The sequence below is a fragment of the Balaenoptera acutorostrata genome, chromosome 9, assembly GCF_949987535.1.
Source record: "Balaenoptera acutorostrata chromosome 9, mBalAcu1.1, whole genome shotgun sequence".
Lineage (NCBI taxonomy): Eukaryota > Metazoa > Chordata > Mammalia > Artiodactyla > Balaenopteridae > Balaenoptera > Balaenoptera acutorostrata.
In genome coordinates this window covers 81848159-81866768 of record NC_080072.1, presented here as the reverse complement: position 1 = coordinate 81866768, position 18610 = coordinate 81848159, and the positions used below count along the sequence as shown (strand labels likewise).

General features: G+C 36.6%; 1 protein-coding gene across 3 annotated transcripts in view; it reads right to left on the bottom strand.

Annotated features, from left to right (window-relative positions):
- Window positions 1-9302, bottom strand: part of DYNC2H1 (dynein cytoplasmic 2 heavy chain 1) — a 367349-nt gene extending 358047 nt beyond the window's left edge. For all 3 annotated transcript variants that reach the window (XM_007191229.2, XM_057552950.1, XM_057552951.1), the window contains exons 1-3: window positions 8951-9302; window positions 4495-4665; window positions 3925-4060 (exon numbers count right to left, since the gene is read on the bottom strand). In XM_007191229.2, the coding sequence (XP_007191291.2) occupies window positions 3925-4060; window positions 4495-4665; window positions 8951-9145 (502 nt within the window). In that variant the 5' untranslated portion in view covers window positions 9146-9302. The remainder of the gene's footprint in view (window positions 1-3924; window positions 4061-4494; window positions 4666-8950) is intronic.
- Window positions 9303-18610: the final 9308 nt, after the last annotated feature.

Genomic DNA, 18610 nt, shown 5'->3' with positions numbered 1-18610 from the left:
TTATAATCACATCAAAAAGAATAAAATACCTAGGAATAAAACTACCTAACGAGGTAAAAAGCCTGTATGCAGAAAAGTATAAGACATTGATGAAAAAACTGAAGACAACACAAACAAATGGAAAGATATACCACATTCACGGATTGGAAGAATTAATAATGTTATAATGAGCATACTACCCAAGGCAATCCATAGATTCAATGCAATCCCTATCAAAATACCAATGGCATTTTTCACAGAATTAGGAAAAATGATCCTAAAGTTTGTCTGGAAACACAAAAAAAACCCCAAATACCCAAAACAATCTTGAGAAAGAAGAACAAAGCTGGAGTTATCATGCTCCCTGATCTCAAACTATACTGCAAAGCTACAGTCATCAAAACAGTATGGTACTAGCACAAATACAGATACATAGATCAATGGAAAGAACAGCGACCCCAGAAATGAACTCACACTTATGGCAATTAATCTATGACAAAGGAAGCAAGAATATACAAAGGGGAAAAGACAGCCTCTTCAGTAAATGGTGTTGGAAAAGCTGGACCTACATGCAAAAGAATTAAACTGGACTTTTCTCTCCCATCATACACAAAATTAAGTTCAAAATGGATTAAAGACTTAAATGTAAGACCTGAAACCATAACTTCTAGAAGAAAACATAGGGAGTACACTCTGTCACTGGTCTTAGTAATATTTTCTTGGATCTGGCTTCTCAGGCAAGGGAAACAAAAGCAAAAATAAACAGATGGGACTACATAAAATTAAAAAGCTTTTGCACAGCTAAGGAAACTATCAACAAAATGAAAAGGCCACCTACTGAATGGGAGAAGATATTTGCAAACAATATATCAGATAAGGGGTTAATATCCATAATATATAAAGAATTCATATAACTCTGTATCAAAAAAAAACAACCCAATTAAAAAATAGGCAGAGGATCTGAATAAACGTTTCTACAAAGGACACATACATATGGCCAACAGGCACATGAAAATGCTCAACATCACTAATCATCAGCAAAATGCAAATCAAAACCACAATGAGATACCACCTCACACTGTCAATGACTTATCAAAAAGGCAACAAATGGGCTTCCCTGGTGGTGCAATGGTTGAGAATCTGCCTGCCAATGCAGGGGGACATGGGTTCGAGCCCTGGTCTGGGAAGATCCCACATGCCGCGGAGCAACTAGGCCCGTGAGCCACAACTACTGAACCTGCACGTCTGGAGCCTGTGCTCCGCAGCAAGAGAGGCCGCGATAGTGAGAGGCCCGTGCACCGCGATGAAGAGTGGCCCCTGCTTGCCGAAACTAGAGAAAGCCCTCGCACAGAAACGAAGACCCAACACGCCAAAAATTAATTAATTAATTAATTTATTTATTTTAAAAAAAGGCAACAAATAACAAGTGTTGGTGGGAAGGTAAAGTAGAGCAGCCACTATGGAAAACAGTATGCAGATTACTCAAAAAATTAAAAATAGAACTACTATATGATCCAGCAATTACACTTCTGGGCATTTATCTGAAAAAAACAAAAACACTAATTAAAAAAGATATATGCTCTCCTATGTTCATAGCAGCGTTATTTACAGTAGCCAAGATATGGAAGCAACCTAAGTGCCCATCAACAGATGAATGGATAAAGAAGATGTGGGTTGTATATATATACATATATATACATACATATATATATACATATATATGTGTGTATATATATATATAAATAAATATAATGGAATATTACTCAGCCATAAAAAAGAATGAAATCTTGCCATTTGTGACAACATGGATGGACCTAGATGACATTACGCTAAGTTAAATAAGTCAGGCAGAGAAAGACAAATGCTGTATGATCTCACTTATATGTGGAATCTAAGAAACAAAACAAATGAACAAATAAAACAAAAGCAGAGTTATAGAGATTTGGCACCACCAGAAGCCAATCCCAGCTTGTGGTTGGAGTGAGGCCCAAGCTGTAGGGCCACCATGTGCTCACCAGTGCCCACCCACCATGCCTGGCTTCAACTACAAGTTCCTGAAGAAGTCCAAGCAACAGCTGCTGTGCCCGCTGTGCAGGAGAAATATTAAAAAAAAAAAAAAAAGCAGAATTACAGATATAGAGAACAAACAGGTGGTTACCAGAGGGAAGGGGGGTGAGGGAGGAAAGAAATGGGTGAGGGAGATTAAGATTTATTTTGTAACTGCCAGTTACAAAATAAAGGAGTCACTGGTATGAAATGTATACTGTGGGGAATATAGTCAAGAACTATGCAATACCTTTCTATGGTGACACACTGTCACTAGACTCATCATGGTGATCATTTTGAAATGTACAGAAATACCAAATCACTATGTTGTGTAACAGGAACTAACATACTGTTGTAGGTCAATTATACAAAAAAACACACAAACAAACAAAAATAAATCAGACTTGTAGTTACCAGAGGTGGGGGATGGGAGGAAGGCGAATTGGATGAGGTGGTCAAAAGGTACAACTTCCAAAAGATAAATAAGTAGTAGGGATGTAATATACAACATGATAAATATAATTAGCACTGCTGTATGTTATATATGAAAGTTAAGAGAGTAAATCCTAGAGTTCTCAGCACAAGAAAATTTTTTTCTATTCCTTTAATTTTGTATCCATATGAGGTGATGGATGTTCACTAAACTTATTGTGATAATCATTGCTTGATGTATTTAAGTCAAATCTCTATGCTACACACCTTAAGCTTATACAGTGCTGTATGTCAATTATATCTCAATTAAACTGGAAGGAAAAATAAGCAAATTAAAATAGTTTTCTTTTTCCCAATGAAATGGGCAACCTCTAGTTGCTTAATCCCATGCTGGAAGTAAATTCACTATTCTTTCTGGTTGTATGAGATTCAAAAAGCATCTATTTTACTATTCAAAGTATAAAACTACAACTAATATTTTAAACTAATGATTTGTGTATGTCATGCATTTCACCTTAATTGTTCTTATGAAATAATTTATCTATAGCCACAAAATTACAATTAGCTTCAGGAAAAAAATACGTTTTAAAATAAAAGTCATTGGCTTATTATCTTCGCAAATATACAATTAGCATCAATCCTCATTATTCACAGATTCTGGATTTATGAAGTCACCTACTCGTTAACATTTATATGTACCCAAAGTCAATACTCTCAATGTTTTTGTGGTCATTTGCAGACATGCGCAGAGCTGTGAAAAATTTGAGTTGCCCAACGTATATGTTCCCAGCTAAGGATGAACAAAGCAACACTGCTTTCTTATTTTCTATCACCTACTGTAAACAAATGTCTTTTTTGTAGTCTATGTAGTGCCATGTTTTTCACATTTTTGTACTTTTTGTTGGTGATTTTGCTGTTTAAAATGGCCCCCAAGCATGGTTCTGAAGTGCTGTCTAGTGTTCCTAGCACAAGAACACTGTGAAGTACCTTACAGAGAAAATACTTGTGTTAGATAAGCTTCATTCAGGCAAGAGCTACAGTGCTGTTGCCCTTAAGCTCAATGACAAGTCATCAACAATATATATTAAATAACGTGTCTAAACCAAACGCACCTAAAACAAGGTTATGTGTTGAGCAGTTGGTGAAAATCTTATGACCAGAGGCTCACAGGACCCTAGGAGCAATGCTTCAGTATTCACTAATTTAGTGTTCACAGTGACTTTATAGAACAGAACTACTGCAAATAATGAGAATCAACTATATTTTCTATTTCCATGAACTGCACATTATTAAAGATCACATTTTCCTCTTCTCCAAATCCATATGTAAATCTATTCATTTAAAAGCAGCTCAAGCTCAGAGAAGATCCAAAGTGTGGAAAGAAATCTTTGAAGAAGTGTATTAATTTACTAATGTATTAATAAGGCAATTGTTTTGATTTTCTTTGATAAAAATATGGGTAAATACCTCGTGTGTCATCTTCCTTAAATTTCAGTTTTGATAAGTTAGTATCTGATCTTCGTAGCACTATACCCAAGCCTGCTTCTAGTTCACTCAAAAGATTCTGAAGTTTGGGATCAAGGTTTCTGCTCCATTCCTGATCCTAAATAAAAACAGACAAGAGCATACAATGATCAAAATCTTGCCAATCAAACTGGCTTCCTAAAACACTGTCAAAAGAACTAAGTACAAATATATCTGTTTCACTCAAAGCCTGACAATACCTCCATCTCATAAGGGAAGGGAAAAAGTCCTTTCAACAGTTAAAACTTTATAAAGATCATTTACTATAGCAATTTAAGAGCTGATGTAGATTGCATTTTACATCTCTCTCCAATTTCTCTATTTGTCAATAAAGCCTACATTAAAATTTTTTTAAATTACAAAGAAAAAATATTTTAATTTAAAAACTAAAATACTAATGATATTACCAGTAAATAAAATAATAAATATTTACGTTTGTGTGTATGAAAGCATTTACCCAAATACTTAGGCTAAAAGCAACAACAACCATACAAGCTACTTTAATTTACTCACCTTTAACAACATTGGCGCAAATACTTGCCGTACTGCTTGGTAAAGGGAATTTATAGGTGATTCTAACATAGATGAAACAAGAATGTTTTTATGTAGATTCTGATCAGTAATTACTTCAGGTCGCAGCTTGAAAAACACCAGCACTTTATCTTTTGTGTCGGCAAAATCAATCTAAAGTGGTAAACAAATGATTTTTAATGTTATTTTCATAAAGTTAATACTTGAAAATTTATATATTTCCCTAAAATGTTGTATTACTGTAATTTTACCCCTTGGAAAAAGTATACTTTAGAAATAATTATAGTATATTACAACCAATCCTTAAAAAACCCTGAGTTTTAAAAATGTATCCCCACTTATATGTGATTGTATCATAAAGCTACTTTGATAAATGGTTTATAAACAAAAAGCACTATATGAATATTGTTAACATCCACTCCAGACAGATTCAGTAATACTACAGATCAAAGCTGTGTGCCCCAGGTACACAATGGTGACTAGTATACTTCTTCACTCTACTCCAGAAACTCTATCACAAGGATGCTAATTACCCTCTTACATGAAACTAATTTCAATATAAACTCAGAACTACCAAAACAAACTTAGGTTGTCCATCTCCTAAAATCATCTTTATCTGAACAAACATTTTTTCCTTAAAGTATCTGAGATCAAACTTTTTTACTAAATTGTCATATAACTAGATTATCACCTCACACTGGTCAGAATGGCTATCATCAAAAAATCTACAAACAATAGATGCTAGAGAGGGTGTGGAGAAAAGGGAACCCTCTTGCACTGTTGGTGGGAATGTAAATTGATACAGCCACTAAGGAGAACAGTATGGAGGTTCCTTAAAACTAAAAATAGAACTACCATGTGACCCAGCAATCTCACTACTGGGCATATACCCTAAGAAAACCATAATTCAAAAGGACACATGTACCCCAATGTTCATTGCAGCACTATTTACAACAGCCAGGACAAGGAAACAACCTAAATGTTCAAGGACAGATGAATGGATAAAGAAGATCTGGTACATATATACAATGGAATATTACTCAGCCACAAAAAGGAACGAAATTAGATCATTTGTAGAGATGTGGATGGACCTAGAGTCCGTCATACAGAGTGAAATAAGCCAGAAAGAGAAAAACAAATATCGTATATTAACGCATATATGTGGAATCTAAAAACATGGTACAGACGAACCTATTTGCAGGGCAGGAAAAGAGACGTAGACTTAGAGAACGGACATGTGGACATGGGGTGGAGGGGGAGGGTAGGACAAATTGGGAGATTAGGGTTGACATATATACACTACCATGTGTAAAATAGATAGCTAGTGGGAACATGCTATAAAGCACAGGAAGCTCAGCTCGGTGCTCTGCGACAACCTAGATGGGTGGGATGGGGGGTGGGTGGTGGAAGGGAGGTCCAAGAGGGAGGGGATATAGGTATACATATAGCTGATTCACCTCCTTGCACAGCAGAAACTAACACAACATTGTAAAGCAACTATACTCCAATAAAAAAAAAAGTGAGTGAGCTTTTGTGCTACTTTTCTTTTATCCTAATCATTGTATTTTTTTAGCCACTAGGAAGGAATTGGCATTTACTCGGTATTGCTGCTTTTCTCAAACTCTCATTTTCACGCATTAGAATTCTATTGCTAGCATGATCATTTTATTCCAATTACAAGCAAGAATAAGAAGCTGCAGATAAGTAGATTTGAAAAATTCATTCCTTAGTAATTAAATAGGCCATACCCTTAAACTTCCCTCCTCTCACCTATCTGAAGAAAGAATATTCAGAAAATACATATTTTAACATCATACTTTGAAAACAGTATCTATAGTCACTGGCCAAGGCACCCTGGGGCATCAATCAGGACAATGAGCTTTGCCCTAGGCAAAGTCAGAGTTAAAGCAAAGGATAAGTTGGCTACAGCTGCTCATCATTCCCGAGTAAAGAAAAACAGAACGAGAACTCCTAGCCACATCTCCTCCAAGTTTCCCTATCATTGGCAATTGCTATTTCCTCTTAACTGACTATAATTTGATAATTATTAAGGTGTAAAGTTGGTTCTTTTATGAGGTTGCAAAATACCTCTATCACCTACTGGGATCGATCAGGGATCAGCATACCACAACTTTCTGCCTGTTTTGTACAGCCCACAAGCTAAAAATTATTTCCACATTTTCTGAAAAAACGAAAGAATAATAACTTTTCATGATATGAAATTCAAGTATCAGTGTCCATAAATAAAGTGGAATGCAGCCACACTCATTCACTCACATATTGTCTATGGATGCTTTCTCATGGCAATGGCAGAGCTGGAGTTGTGACAGAGACCTTACGACCTGCAAACCCAAAATATTTATTATCTGGCCCATTATAGAAAAAATTTGCCAACCTCTATTCTACAGCATAAACCAGATCACATCTCTCTCTTGCTTAAGATTACCAACGACTTCCTATTTCAACCTAAATGGTGTACAAGGTCCTAAATGATCAGCCCATACTGTAACTTTCACATTCTTTGGTTATTCATTAAACTTCAGCAATGACTCTGGATTTTTTTTTCCAGCTCCTTAAAACCAAGATAAGACCCAGCTCAAGGCCTTGGTACTTATCATTTCTTTTGCTTAGAAAACTCTTCCCCTAAATCTGCCTACAAGTCACCATTTAAATCTCACTTCAAAGGTCACTAATTCAGACAGGTATTCCCTCCCTCTCTATTTTAATGCACTTCCCCTCCCCATCCCCATCACTACTTTAACATTACTCTATTTTTATTAACAGCACTTATCAATACCCAAAATTATGTTACATTATATACCTGTGTGCATGTGTTTAGCCTACTTCTGTCCATTTGAATGTTATTCCTTGGAGATAAACCCTGACATGTTCATGACTTTATCTCCAGCACCCAGGACAATGCCAGACCCACAGTATGTACTCAGTAATTGTTAATTTCTTCAATTATGCTGACTCTTAGATATCTAAAGTACAACTTAAGATATAACAAAACATTTTCAAATATGACTAATAATCTGTAGTGTGATGTATGACTAAAGATAAAATACACTGTTGGGCTCTACTAGCTTAATTAAAAGTTATAGTTTCCATTTTCTTTTTTTGTTTGTTTTGTTTTGTTTTGTTTTGTTTTTTGGCCACGCGGCTTGTGAGATCTTAATTTCCCATTACACTCTATCAAAACTTTCGGTGGCATTTACAACCGTGTGCCCTGATTTTATAACTTGTTGAGTATATGTCATCCTAGGCCACTGGAGTGAAGCTCTAGAAGACAAGACACAGGGGGTCCTGTTCTGAATTACACTAACCTATTAGATAAGTGGAGTAGTTAACGCTTAGGGTGTAACCTTTGTGCCTTACTTTCCTCAGCCACAAAATGGAAATAAAAACAGTTTCTATCTTATAGTGTTATTGTGACTATTAAATAAGCCAAAACACAAAAGTACTTAGAACAATACCTGACAGAGTGTAAAGGGAAAATAAACATTAGCTATGATTATCTATGCTTTTTACATCTTTGTAAACTCACCAAACCTAGCAAAGTGCCTTGCATATATTGAGTTCAAAATACGTCGATTGAATAGAACTGAGTCAAATCCAAGACTAAAAATTCATAATAGGGTGAATGATACAATCATTCTACAAAAATGTATTCAGTGCTCGCTGTGTGTCAAATACTCTGTTAGACCTAGGGACACCCGTGAACACAAGAGGAAAAGGTTTAATATATGACTATCACTTGTTAATTTTCCTCCATTTACTGAGCAGGGGCTCAGTGTGAGGCAGGGGTAATATGTGAGGCAAATTTTTTTCTGTGTATTACTCTGAGTGTGTGTGTGTGTGTGTGTGTGTGTGTGTGTGTATCTCCTGGTTGCAAATGCAACCATTTCTTAAACAAGCCTGCCAGTGGAGGCAGCAGTAAATAATAATGAATAAATCAATACATCATATGTGGAACAACAAAAAGAATTTAAACTTTCTGCTTTATCATTTCTTAAAAGATTTGAACTCCTAACTATTCTTTCCCTAGAGTAAATTTAAACTCGTATATAATCCAAAAAAGATACACTAGAATTTGCCTAAGAGAACCTCAAAAGGGAGGAGAAAGAAAAACTGTTTAAATAAATAAGGTAAATATTTTATTTTTAGTTATAACCTATCTGTAGTATTAAAAAAAAAAAAACTATAAAGACTAGAATTGTTCTCTTCAGGTGCGTGGACAGGGAAACTCCTTTGGTCAGGTGGGATGCAAGCTTGGAAACTACACGCTGAAGCACGAGGCCAGCGCAGCTCATCAAGCGGGGACAGCATTGGGCCCTCTAGGATGATCCAACCAGGAAGGCAGAAAGGGACCCGACATCCTTCTGGCTGAGCCCGGGGACGTCAAGGGAGGTCAGGGCAGGGGTGCAGGGAAGCATACCACATTGGAAAAGGAAATTCCGACGTCGGATCGCTGCACTCTGAGGAGCATCTGGTTCCCGTCGTCCAAGAAGTTGTTGATTTCAGGACTGTTGTACAGCAGCGGCTGGTCCCAGGATTCCGACACCAGTCCAAAGTAATTCTGAGTAGTAGTGAAGATGAAAAGCTTCCGAACGTCCCCGGTTCCGCCCGCCATGATTCTAGAGAAGGGGAAAGGTGGGGGAGGGCGGCAAAGAGGGAAGGAGGAAAAAAAACATTCGGGACAGAAGTAAAGGGAAGATGAGAACTCGGCTCAAATCCGGAGCTCGCCTGCGGGCCTGCGGAGCTCCGCGGTTGCCACGGGCAGTCGCTATGGCGACGGAGCACTACGGCGGCGCGCGGTGGGCGTTACCATCTCGGGCACGCGCACGCAAAGCTCTCAGAGAGGATCGATCATCTAGGAGCTCCTTAGCTGCTCGCCGCGGTCGTCGATTGCAAAGGATTCAGGCAAGTTTGTGTTAGGTCGCAAAATCTGCCTTTAATGCTTTCTACTGACTTCTTATAACGCATAATTAGAAGACATACCTCTAGTCTTCAAGTGCAGCAGTATGACAAGGATTTAGGATGGCTGGGGTTCCAGTGCGCCCTCTTCCCCTTCACTCGTTAGCAAACCACCCTGTCAACGTCAAGTTCCACATCTGTAAAATGGGGAAATACTATCTGGGTTGTAATGAGGACTTTAAGAAGATTACTATTTAAACGCCGCTTTTTAAAGAGACTGATAAAGAATAGGAGTTCAATACAATGTTAATTTACTTTCTCCATCTTACTCTGCTCGTTTCTGTGTTAGTTAATTTCCCACCATTATTTTAATTTTGTTATCCTATTATTTCAGAAAAATGTAACCACCAATTTTTCATCACAATCGTTATCAGAACACACAGCCATATTGTAAAATGGGCAATGATACTTGTTAATTTGTTTTATAACAAGCATAACCGAATGCTGAAGAAATACAGACCTGAAAGCAGGCTTCATCATTTTCTACCCCATGGCATCACTACAAACTACTAAACTGATGATCATTTATCCCAATATTCATCAAAGACTCTCCGAATTCAATAATTATCTTCTAAAAATATTTACCGCATGCTGCTATATGCCAAGTAGTGAACTAGGCCCTGGAGACCATAGTCTCTGCCCTCATAATCAGTCATCATCTCAGCCCTGATTTGAGCCATTATCCTAGAGAAAATAAACACATACCAATTTTTTTATTTGCACTCAGTAATCACAACTATATTCTTTTAGAATTAGAAAGAGGGTCTTTTTATCTGCTGAGCATCTTGATTAAGTTTGAGGAATGGAGACTAAAGAAAGCTGAAGTGCTTTAAATTATAAAGGGAAATGAATTCACATTCTTATGAAATAATCCAAAAGGTGGGAGAGGAGTCAGTGAGGTAGAATACTGGCAACTGGATGGGAAAAAATCCAAATAAGAACCCAGGGTGACTGGGTAGCCAAAAAGGATTTTGAAAGCAAAAATGGCTAATATGGATACAGAAATTCTTGCTCTGCAATGGGCATTATGATCCTTACCAGGGTCTTAAGGGAAGTCTCCATTACTCACAAATGCTTAGTCTGGGTGAGTTATTTTGGTGGAGATGTATGAAATGGCTGAATTAAGCATCCATGGCAATATGAATAAAAGTGAATAAAAAGGCAACACATGTAGGGAGATGAGTCTAGAAAGCAGTTGAAATCATGAGAATCTCATCCTCCCAGGAATTTTTAGAAATCTTGGATGGGCTTTGGACTTCCACAAGATATGAAATTTGAGTGTTTCAATCAATTTTAACCCAGATGTCAAAAAACATTTTAACATAGATGTCCGGTTGACGTGTAAACCCCATGGGGGTAGGGATTTTGTGTATCTTGTTCACTGCTGTATACCCAGACTTAGGCCTAGAGTCGAAAACAAGACAGATAAAGTCCCTGTACTCATGAAGCTTCAATAAAGAAGAAAGAATCTCAGAGATGGTAAGTTATAGAACGAAGATTCATACCCAAATCCAATTCTCAGTCAATCTCTAGACACTATTTCACAGTGGTAGGCAGCAGGCTAGCCACTAACATCGTATCTCCCCTTTCACAGCTAAGAAGTGTTTACCATCCAGGTGTGGACATTAACTAATTCTCACCAATGAAATGTGAGCAGAAGTAGTGTGTGCCATTTCCAAGGCAAGGTTTTAAAGAAGTAAGTATACTTTTACCCTTTGCCAGCTGGATGCAGCTAACAAAGCAACAAGAGATGGCAGAACCATGCAAGAGTCTGAACCAGGGCTTCTGAATCACAGTGTGGCGTAAAGCCAGCAATTGTTAAGCAAGAAATAACCTTTATTGTGTTTGAACCATTTTATATTATACATGTGTGGGTCTATTTTTTAATAGCAATTTAGGCCACACTAACCAATGAGTAATTGATATCAGCAGTAGGGTGCTGTTTAAAAAAAAATTAATGTGTAGCATTTGTTTAGAAATTGGTTAGCAGGTGGCATGCAAACAGATAATGTGAGCCAGAGGACAGGGCACAAAACCTTTCTGAATGAAGGATTCCTAACTTTTTTCGATATTTACATTTATCAAACCTCTTGGTGTCAGGACTTATTTATACTTTAAAAAAGTATTGAAGCCTCCAGAAAATTTTTGTTTCTGTGCATTATTTCTATCAACATTTACTATAATAGTCATTCAAAGTGAGACAAATTTTAAAATATTCATTTATTCATCCATTTAAAAATAATAAGCCCATGACTTGTTAACATAAATAACATATTTTATGAAAATAATTATAATTCCCAAAACAAAAATAAATTTGGTCAGGAGAGTGGTATTGTTTTACATTTCTGCAAATCTCTTTAATATATTCCTTAGTGGGAGATCCTCTGTCTACTTCTGCATTCCATCTCTTGCAATATGTTGTTTTGGTTGAAGTATATGGAGAAAACACGGATAATGTAGTTGGAAAACAGAAAGAACTTTATAATCTTTTCAGATAACTGTGAATATTCTTCTTTGTTACTAAACCAAAACTCCACAAATGGTAGTTTCTTAAAGGACAGTTGCAATTTGGAATCTGGAACCATATCAATCAACATTTCATACTCAGCTACATTAAAATCCATTGGTCACTTGCACTCTGAATGGATATTTTACCCATGCATAATTTTGTAACATCATGCATTGATCATTTGGAAAATATTTGAGCTATGCAGATCTTCTAAATGTTGATAAATTTCACTATACAATATTAAAAAATCACATTCATTAGTAAACCACTGATATCATAAGAAAAAGTCTTTATGTATGGAGCGGTTGTCAAGCTTATAGTAGAGAGTTTAAGTTTTCCAAAATTCTAATTTTTGCATGAAAGCCTGAATTTCATCATTGGCAACAAATACTGTCAGTTTTTTCCTTGAAATTATAGGCTTATTTCATTCATTTTTGAGAAAAAAAAATGTCTGCCAAATACCCAAATCTTAATAATCATAGTTTGTCATTCTTTCAAGTAAAAATTGTCTTCAGTGATAAAAGCTGCTAGTTTTGATCACAATTCAAACAGTCACACAAGTTCTTTTTTTAAGGCAAACTGTACTTCAGTATGCAGCAGAAGTGCTTTATGGTGTTTCATCAGTCGGAATATTAAAATGACTTGTACTCAAGTTTTGATATCTGATAAACTTATTTACTCTATCATTGAGCACATTCCTAAGTGAAACTGGAATCTTTTCCTGTGAGCACATGAAAGTGAAGAATGGAGGACTACTAAAACATTTTGGTGCCTTGATTTGTGCCAAGGTGTTAGCAGTTTAGCCACTATATTAGTTTTCCATTGCCGCATCACAAATTGCTACAAACTTAGTGGCCTAAAACACTACCCATTTATTAGCTTGAAGTCCTGTCCATTAGTAGTCTGGGAACTGCATCTCTGGTCCTCTGCTAAGGGTATCACAAGGCTTAATTCAACATGTTGGCCAGGCTGAGTTCTCATCTGGAGCTTAGGGTCCTCTTTCAAGCTCATATAGCTGAGACAGAACTAAATTCCTGCAGTTGCAAGACCTAGGTCCCCATTTCTTTGCTGGCTATAAGCTGGAGGCACCTTGAGCAACTAGAGGCCACTGCATTCTTTACCTCCATCTTCAAAGCCAACAATGGAGAACTTTCTTACACATCAAATCTCTCCTGTGCTTCAAATCTCTTATAACACGAAGGGCCCCATTCCTTTTAAGGTTTTACCCAATTAGATCAAGCCCAGTGAATAATCTCCTTTATTAACTCAAAGTTAACTGAGTAGTAAACTAAAGCATGGAAGTGGTAGCCCACCATATTCACAGGATTTGCCCACGTTCAAGATTAGAAGGTTATACAAGGTGTGCCCACCAGAGAGTGAAACCTTGGGGCTGTTTTAGAATTCTGTCCACCATTACTTTTACACCATCAAATGTCAAGCACAGTGAAAGAGGCACAAAATGTCTTACTATTATTGTGGAAATAGTTTGACCTCACAGACCCCTAAAAATAACTCAAGTTTCCCCAGGGTACCACTGTTCTAGATGATCTCTAAGTTATCTGTATCTATTTTATGAAAGTGAATAGAGGAAAAAAACTTTTTCTGTTTTATCCATTACGTTTGACAAATATTGGGCAAATTATATTAAAAACATAATGATGGTTAAAAAATATTGCCCCACTTATTAAATATACTCTTTATACTCTTATTCAATTTAAAGAAAAAATACCATAGGATTGTTATAATATCATTTCTCATATTAAAAAATAGTCATCTAATTACTATCCTTGGATACTGTTGGGGGAGCTATACATGAAAGAATGTAATTTCAGAACCTCTTCTTCAGACTTAGAGAAGCTGAAACTTACTCTAGGGCATAGTATTTACATATTTCAATCACCAGTACAATGAAATATATATTCTAACATGACATTTAATGTTCAACTCAAATACTTAAATATATTTACTTCTATACATTTTTATGTGTCCCTGTGGAATAATACGGATTCTATTTCTCCAAATTCTGTTCCTAAGTCAGAAAATAGTCATTAACCATTACACCTGACTCTAATAGGGACCCAATACTTCCTGTAGGCAATTGTACTGAAAATATAGGGGGAGAGGAAGGAGCCATGTAAATAAAGGGGTTAGTGTTTATCAGTTCATACATATAAATGAAGATGATTCTTGCATTTGCACTTCTGTCTACCTCCATTCCCCAGACTAATCCTGGACATGGTTGACGAGGTGGGGGAATGGGCCAGAAATGTGGTAATGTGGGGATGATTTTCCTCAATCTCCGCTAACAAAGAGAATCAGAAACAGACACTGGTGGAGAACAAAATCAAAGCATGGAGTTCCTTGCAGACAATACTCTTGGGTTTCACTATAAGTAAATACAGACACTATGATTAAATAAATATTTTGAGTCTTCTATCAGATGTTAAATACTATTTATTTGAATGCTGGTGCTTCATTACATATTAAAAATTAAATATCAAAGTTAATTGTGAACTTTTTGGTAAAAATTGTTTCTACTTCTTGAGCTTTGTTTTAAATTACCTTATATAAGAGTTCTCTTGAATAGTCACAATTGTTTTAATTGAAAATATATCTTATTGGTATTGAGGGAAAATAAACCTTTGGCTCTTAAAGTTTATGCACATCAATTCCATTTACATTTTGTTGGCCAACCAAGCCACATAGTAACATCTAACTGCAAGAAGGCAGGAAAGTGCTATTGTACCTTATGCACAGAAAGAAAGAGAGCTATAAAATATCTGAGAACAGTTCTAATGATTACTATACCTTCTAACATATTTCAAATTAAGGAAAAAAATGTTGCTTGGACTAAGCAAGATAAACTATGCACTTTCTTTTTCCTCTGCCATAGTAACCAATAATGTTCTAGATAGTGACATTTGATAGATATGTCAAATCTAGATAGATTTGTTCTAATGACAAAGAACAGGGTCCCCAGCTGACCCTTGACCAACATGTAGTGTGAGCAACAAACAAATTTGGTTGTCTTAACTGAACAATTGACTTCTTTGTTTCTCTGCCCTAATCTAGCCCATCCAGACTGCTGCAGATAAGATATGCACTCACCCACCCCACTGTCTCACACCCAGACCATTTCACTAATTTACATAGCCTACTTGCCCCTGTAGGCATGTGAGTTTGTAAAGCTGTTTTACAGTATGCTGTCTTAATAAAGTCTGTTGCACCTATAACTAATTACATGATAATCATTTGTCTAATAAATATAGTGCTTTTAATTTTGCCTTTCAGTGTAATGAAGTATGCTAGTGAACCTACTGTTTTAAGGTTCTTAGTATAAAAAACTTTCATAACGTATTACTATAATAGGTAATCTTTTCCTCTATAATTGTTGTAGGAAGGAGGACCCCTTCCAGGGCCCAAGAGTGGACCTTTGTCTAACACTCAGAAATGAATTGTCCAAGGAGACACATGTACTGACAAAGCAAAAGACTTTATTGGGAAGGGGCACCCGGGTGGAGAGCAGTAGGGTAAGGGAACCCAGGAGAGCTGCTCTGCCACGTGGCTTGCAGTCTCAGGTTTTATGGTAATGGGTTTTGCTTTCCAGGTTGTCTTTGGCCAGTCATCTTGCTTGTTGCCCATACTTGGACTGAATCAGGGTCTATCCTGGTGGTGTGCAGATCTCTCAGGCAAGATGGATTCCAGTGTGAAGGTTTCTAGGAGGTTGACAGGATGTTTGGGTTGGCATGTCCTCCCTCCTCCTTTTGTGCCTCCCGAATTCTCCTGGTTAGTTTTTAGTGGCAGCACTGAATTCTTTATTGGAACCTCCTGTTATGAGACAGTTCAGGCAAGTTATTCTTTTAGATGCTTTGATGCTGCTTTCTTTACCGTGTGCACGATCTAGCTTAAAAGAAAAGTCTTTCTTAGATTTGCAACTGAATACCCTTTAATATTGTTTTAAAAAATACATAACCACTAATGTACAGTGCTGAAGAGAAAGCTTTATACCATGGTAACTTTTTTTTATTAGAATTTTTTTAAGTGGAGTATAATTGCTTTCCAATGTTGTGTTAGTTTCTGCTGTACAACGAAGTGAATCAGCTATATGTATACACATATGCCCTCCCTCTTGTACCTCCCTCCCACCCCACCCCCATCCCACCCATCTAAGTCATCACAGAGCACCGAGCTGAGAGCTGAGATCCGTGTGCTATACAATAGGTTCCCATTAGCTATCTATTTGGTAGTGTATTTATGTCAACCCTAATCTCCCAGTTTATCCCACTGTGCACTTCCCCCTCTGTGTCCACCCATCCATTCTCTATGCCTGCGTCTCTATCCCTGCCCTGCAAATAGGTTCATCTGTACCATTTTTCTAGATTCCATATATGTGCATTAATGTACGATATTTGTTTTTCTCTTTCTGACTTACTTCACTCTGTATGACAGACTCTAGGTCCATTCACCTCACTACAAATAACTCAATTTCGTTTCCTTTTATGGCTGAGTAATATTCCATTGCATATATGTACCACATCTTCTTTATCCATTCTTCTGTCAGTGGACATTTAGGTTGCTTCCCTGTCCTGGCTATTGTAAATAGTGTTGCAATGAACATTGGGGTACATGTGTCTTTTTGAATTATGGTTTTCTCATGGTATATGCCCAGTAGTGGGATTGCTGGGTCATATGGTAGTTCTATTTTTAGTTTTTTAATGAATCCCCATACTGTTCTCCACAGTGGCTATATCAATTTACATTCCCACCAACAGTGCAAGAGGGTTCCATTGGCTCCACACCCTCTCCGGCATTTATTATTTGTAGATTTTTTATGTTGGCCATTCTGACTGGGGTCAGGTGATACTTCATTGTAGTTTTGATTTGCATTTCTCTAATAATTAGTAATGTTGAGCATCTTCTCATGTGCCTCTTGGCCATCTGTATGTCTTCTTTGGAAAACTGTCTATTTAGGCCTTAGGCCAATTTTTCAATTGGGCTTTTTGGGTTTTTTTCTTTTTGTTTTTTGTTTTTTTGTTGTTGTTGTGTTCATATTGAGCTGCCTGAGCTGTTTCTGTATTTTGGAAATTAATCCTTTGTCAGTTGCTTCGTTTGCAAATATTTTCTCCCATTCTGAGGGTTGTCTTTTCGTCTTTTTTACAGTTTCCTATGCTGTGCAAGAGCTTTTAAGTTTCATTAAGTCCCATTTGTTTATTTTTGTTTTTATTTCCATTTCTCTAGGAAGTGGGTCAAAAAAGATCTTGCTGCAATTTATGTCAAAGAGTGTTTTTCCTACGTTTTCCTCTAAGAATTTTATAGTTTACAGTCTTACACTTAGGTCTTTAATCCATTTTGAGTTTATTTTTGTGTATAGTGTTAGGAAGTGTTCTAATTTCATTCTTTTACATGTAGCTGTCCAGTTTTCCCAGCACCACTTACTGAAGCGACTATCTTTTCTCCATTGTATATTCTTGACTCCTTCGTCGTAGACTTGTCATCTAATCTTTGTTATAGATTAGGTGACCATAGGTGCGTGGGTTTATCTCAGGTCTTTCTATCCTGTACCACTGATCTATATTTCTGTTTTTGTACCAGTACCATACTGTCTTGAATACTGTAGCTTTGTAGGTATAGTCCAAAGTCATGGAGCTTGATTCCTCCAGCTCTTTTTTTCTTTCTCAGGATTGTGTTTCCATCCAAATTGTAAAATTTTTTGTTCTAATTCTGTGAAAAATGCCGTTGGTAATTTGATAGGGATTGCATTGAATCTGTAGAGTGCTTTGAGTTGTGTAGTCTTTTTCACAATATTGATTCTTCCAATCCAAGAAAATGGTATATCTCTCCATCTGATTGTGTCATCTTTGATATCTTTCATCAGTGTCTTATAGTTTACTGACTATAGGTCTTTTACCTCCTTAGGTAGGTTTATTCCTAGGTATTTTATTCTTTTTGTTGCAAAGGTAAATGGGAGTGTTTCCTTAATTTCTCTTTCTGATTTTTTGTTGTTAGTGTATAGGAATGCAAGAGATTTCTGTGCATTAATTTTGTATCTTGCAACTTTACCAAATTCATTGATTAGCTCTAGTAGTTTTCTGGTGGCATCTTTAGGATTTTCTATGTATAGTATCATATCATCTGCAAACAGTGACAGTTTCACTTCTTTTCCAATTTGGATTCATTTTATTTCTTTTTCTTCTCTGATTGCCATGGCTAGGACTTCTAAAACTATGTTGAATAATAGTGGCGAGGGTGGACATCCTTGTCTTATTCCTGATCTTAGAGGAAATGCTTTCAGTTTTTCACCATTGAGAATGATGTTTGCAGTGGGTTTGTCATATATGGCCTTTATTATGTTGAGGTAGGTTCCCTCTATGCCCACTTTCTGGAGAGTTTTTATCATAAGTGGGTATTGAATTTTGTCAAAAGCTTTTTCTGCATCTATTGAGATGATCATGTGGTTTTTATTTGTTAATATGGTGTATCACATTGATTGATTTGCATATATTGAAGAATCCTTGCATCCATGGTATAAATCCCACTTGATCAGGGTGTATGATCATTTTAATGTGTTGTTGGATTCAGTTTCCTAGTATTTTGTTGAGGATTTTTGAATCT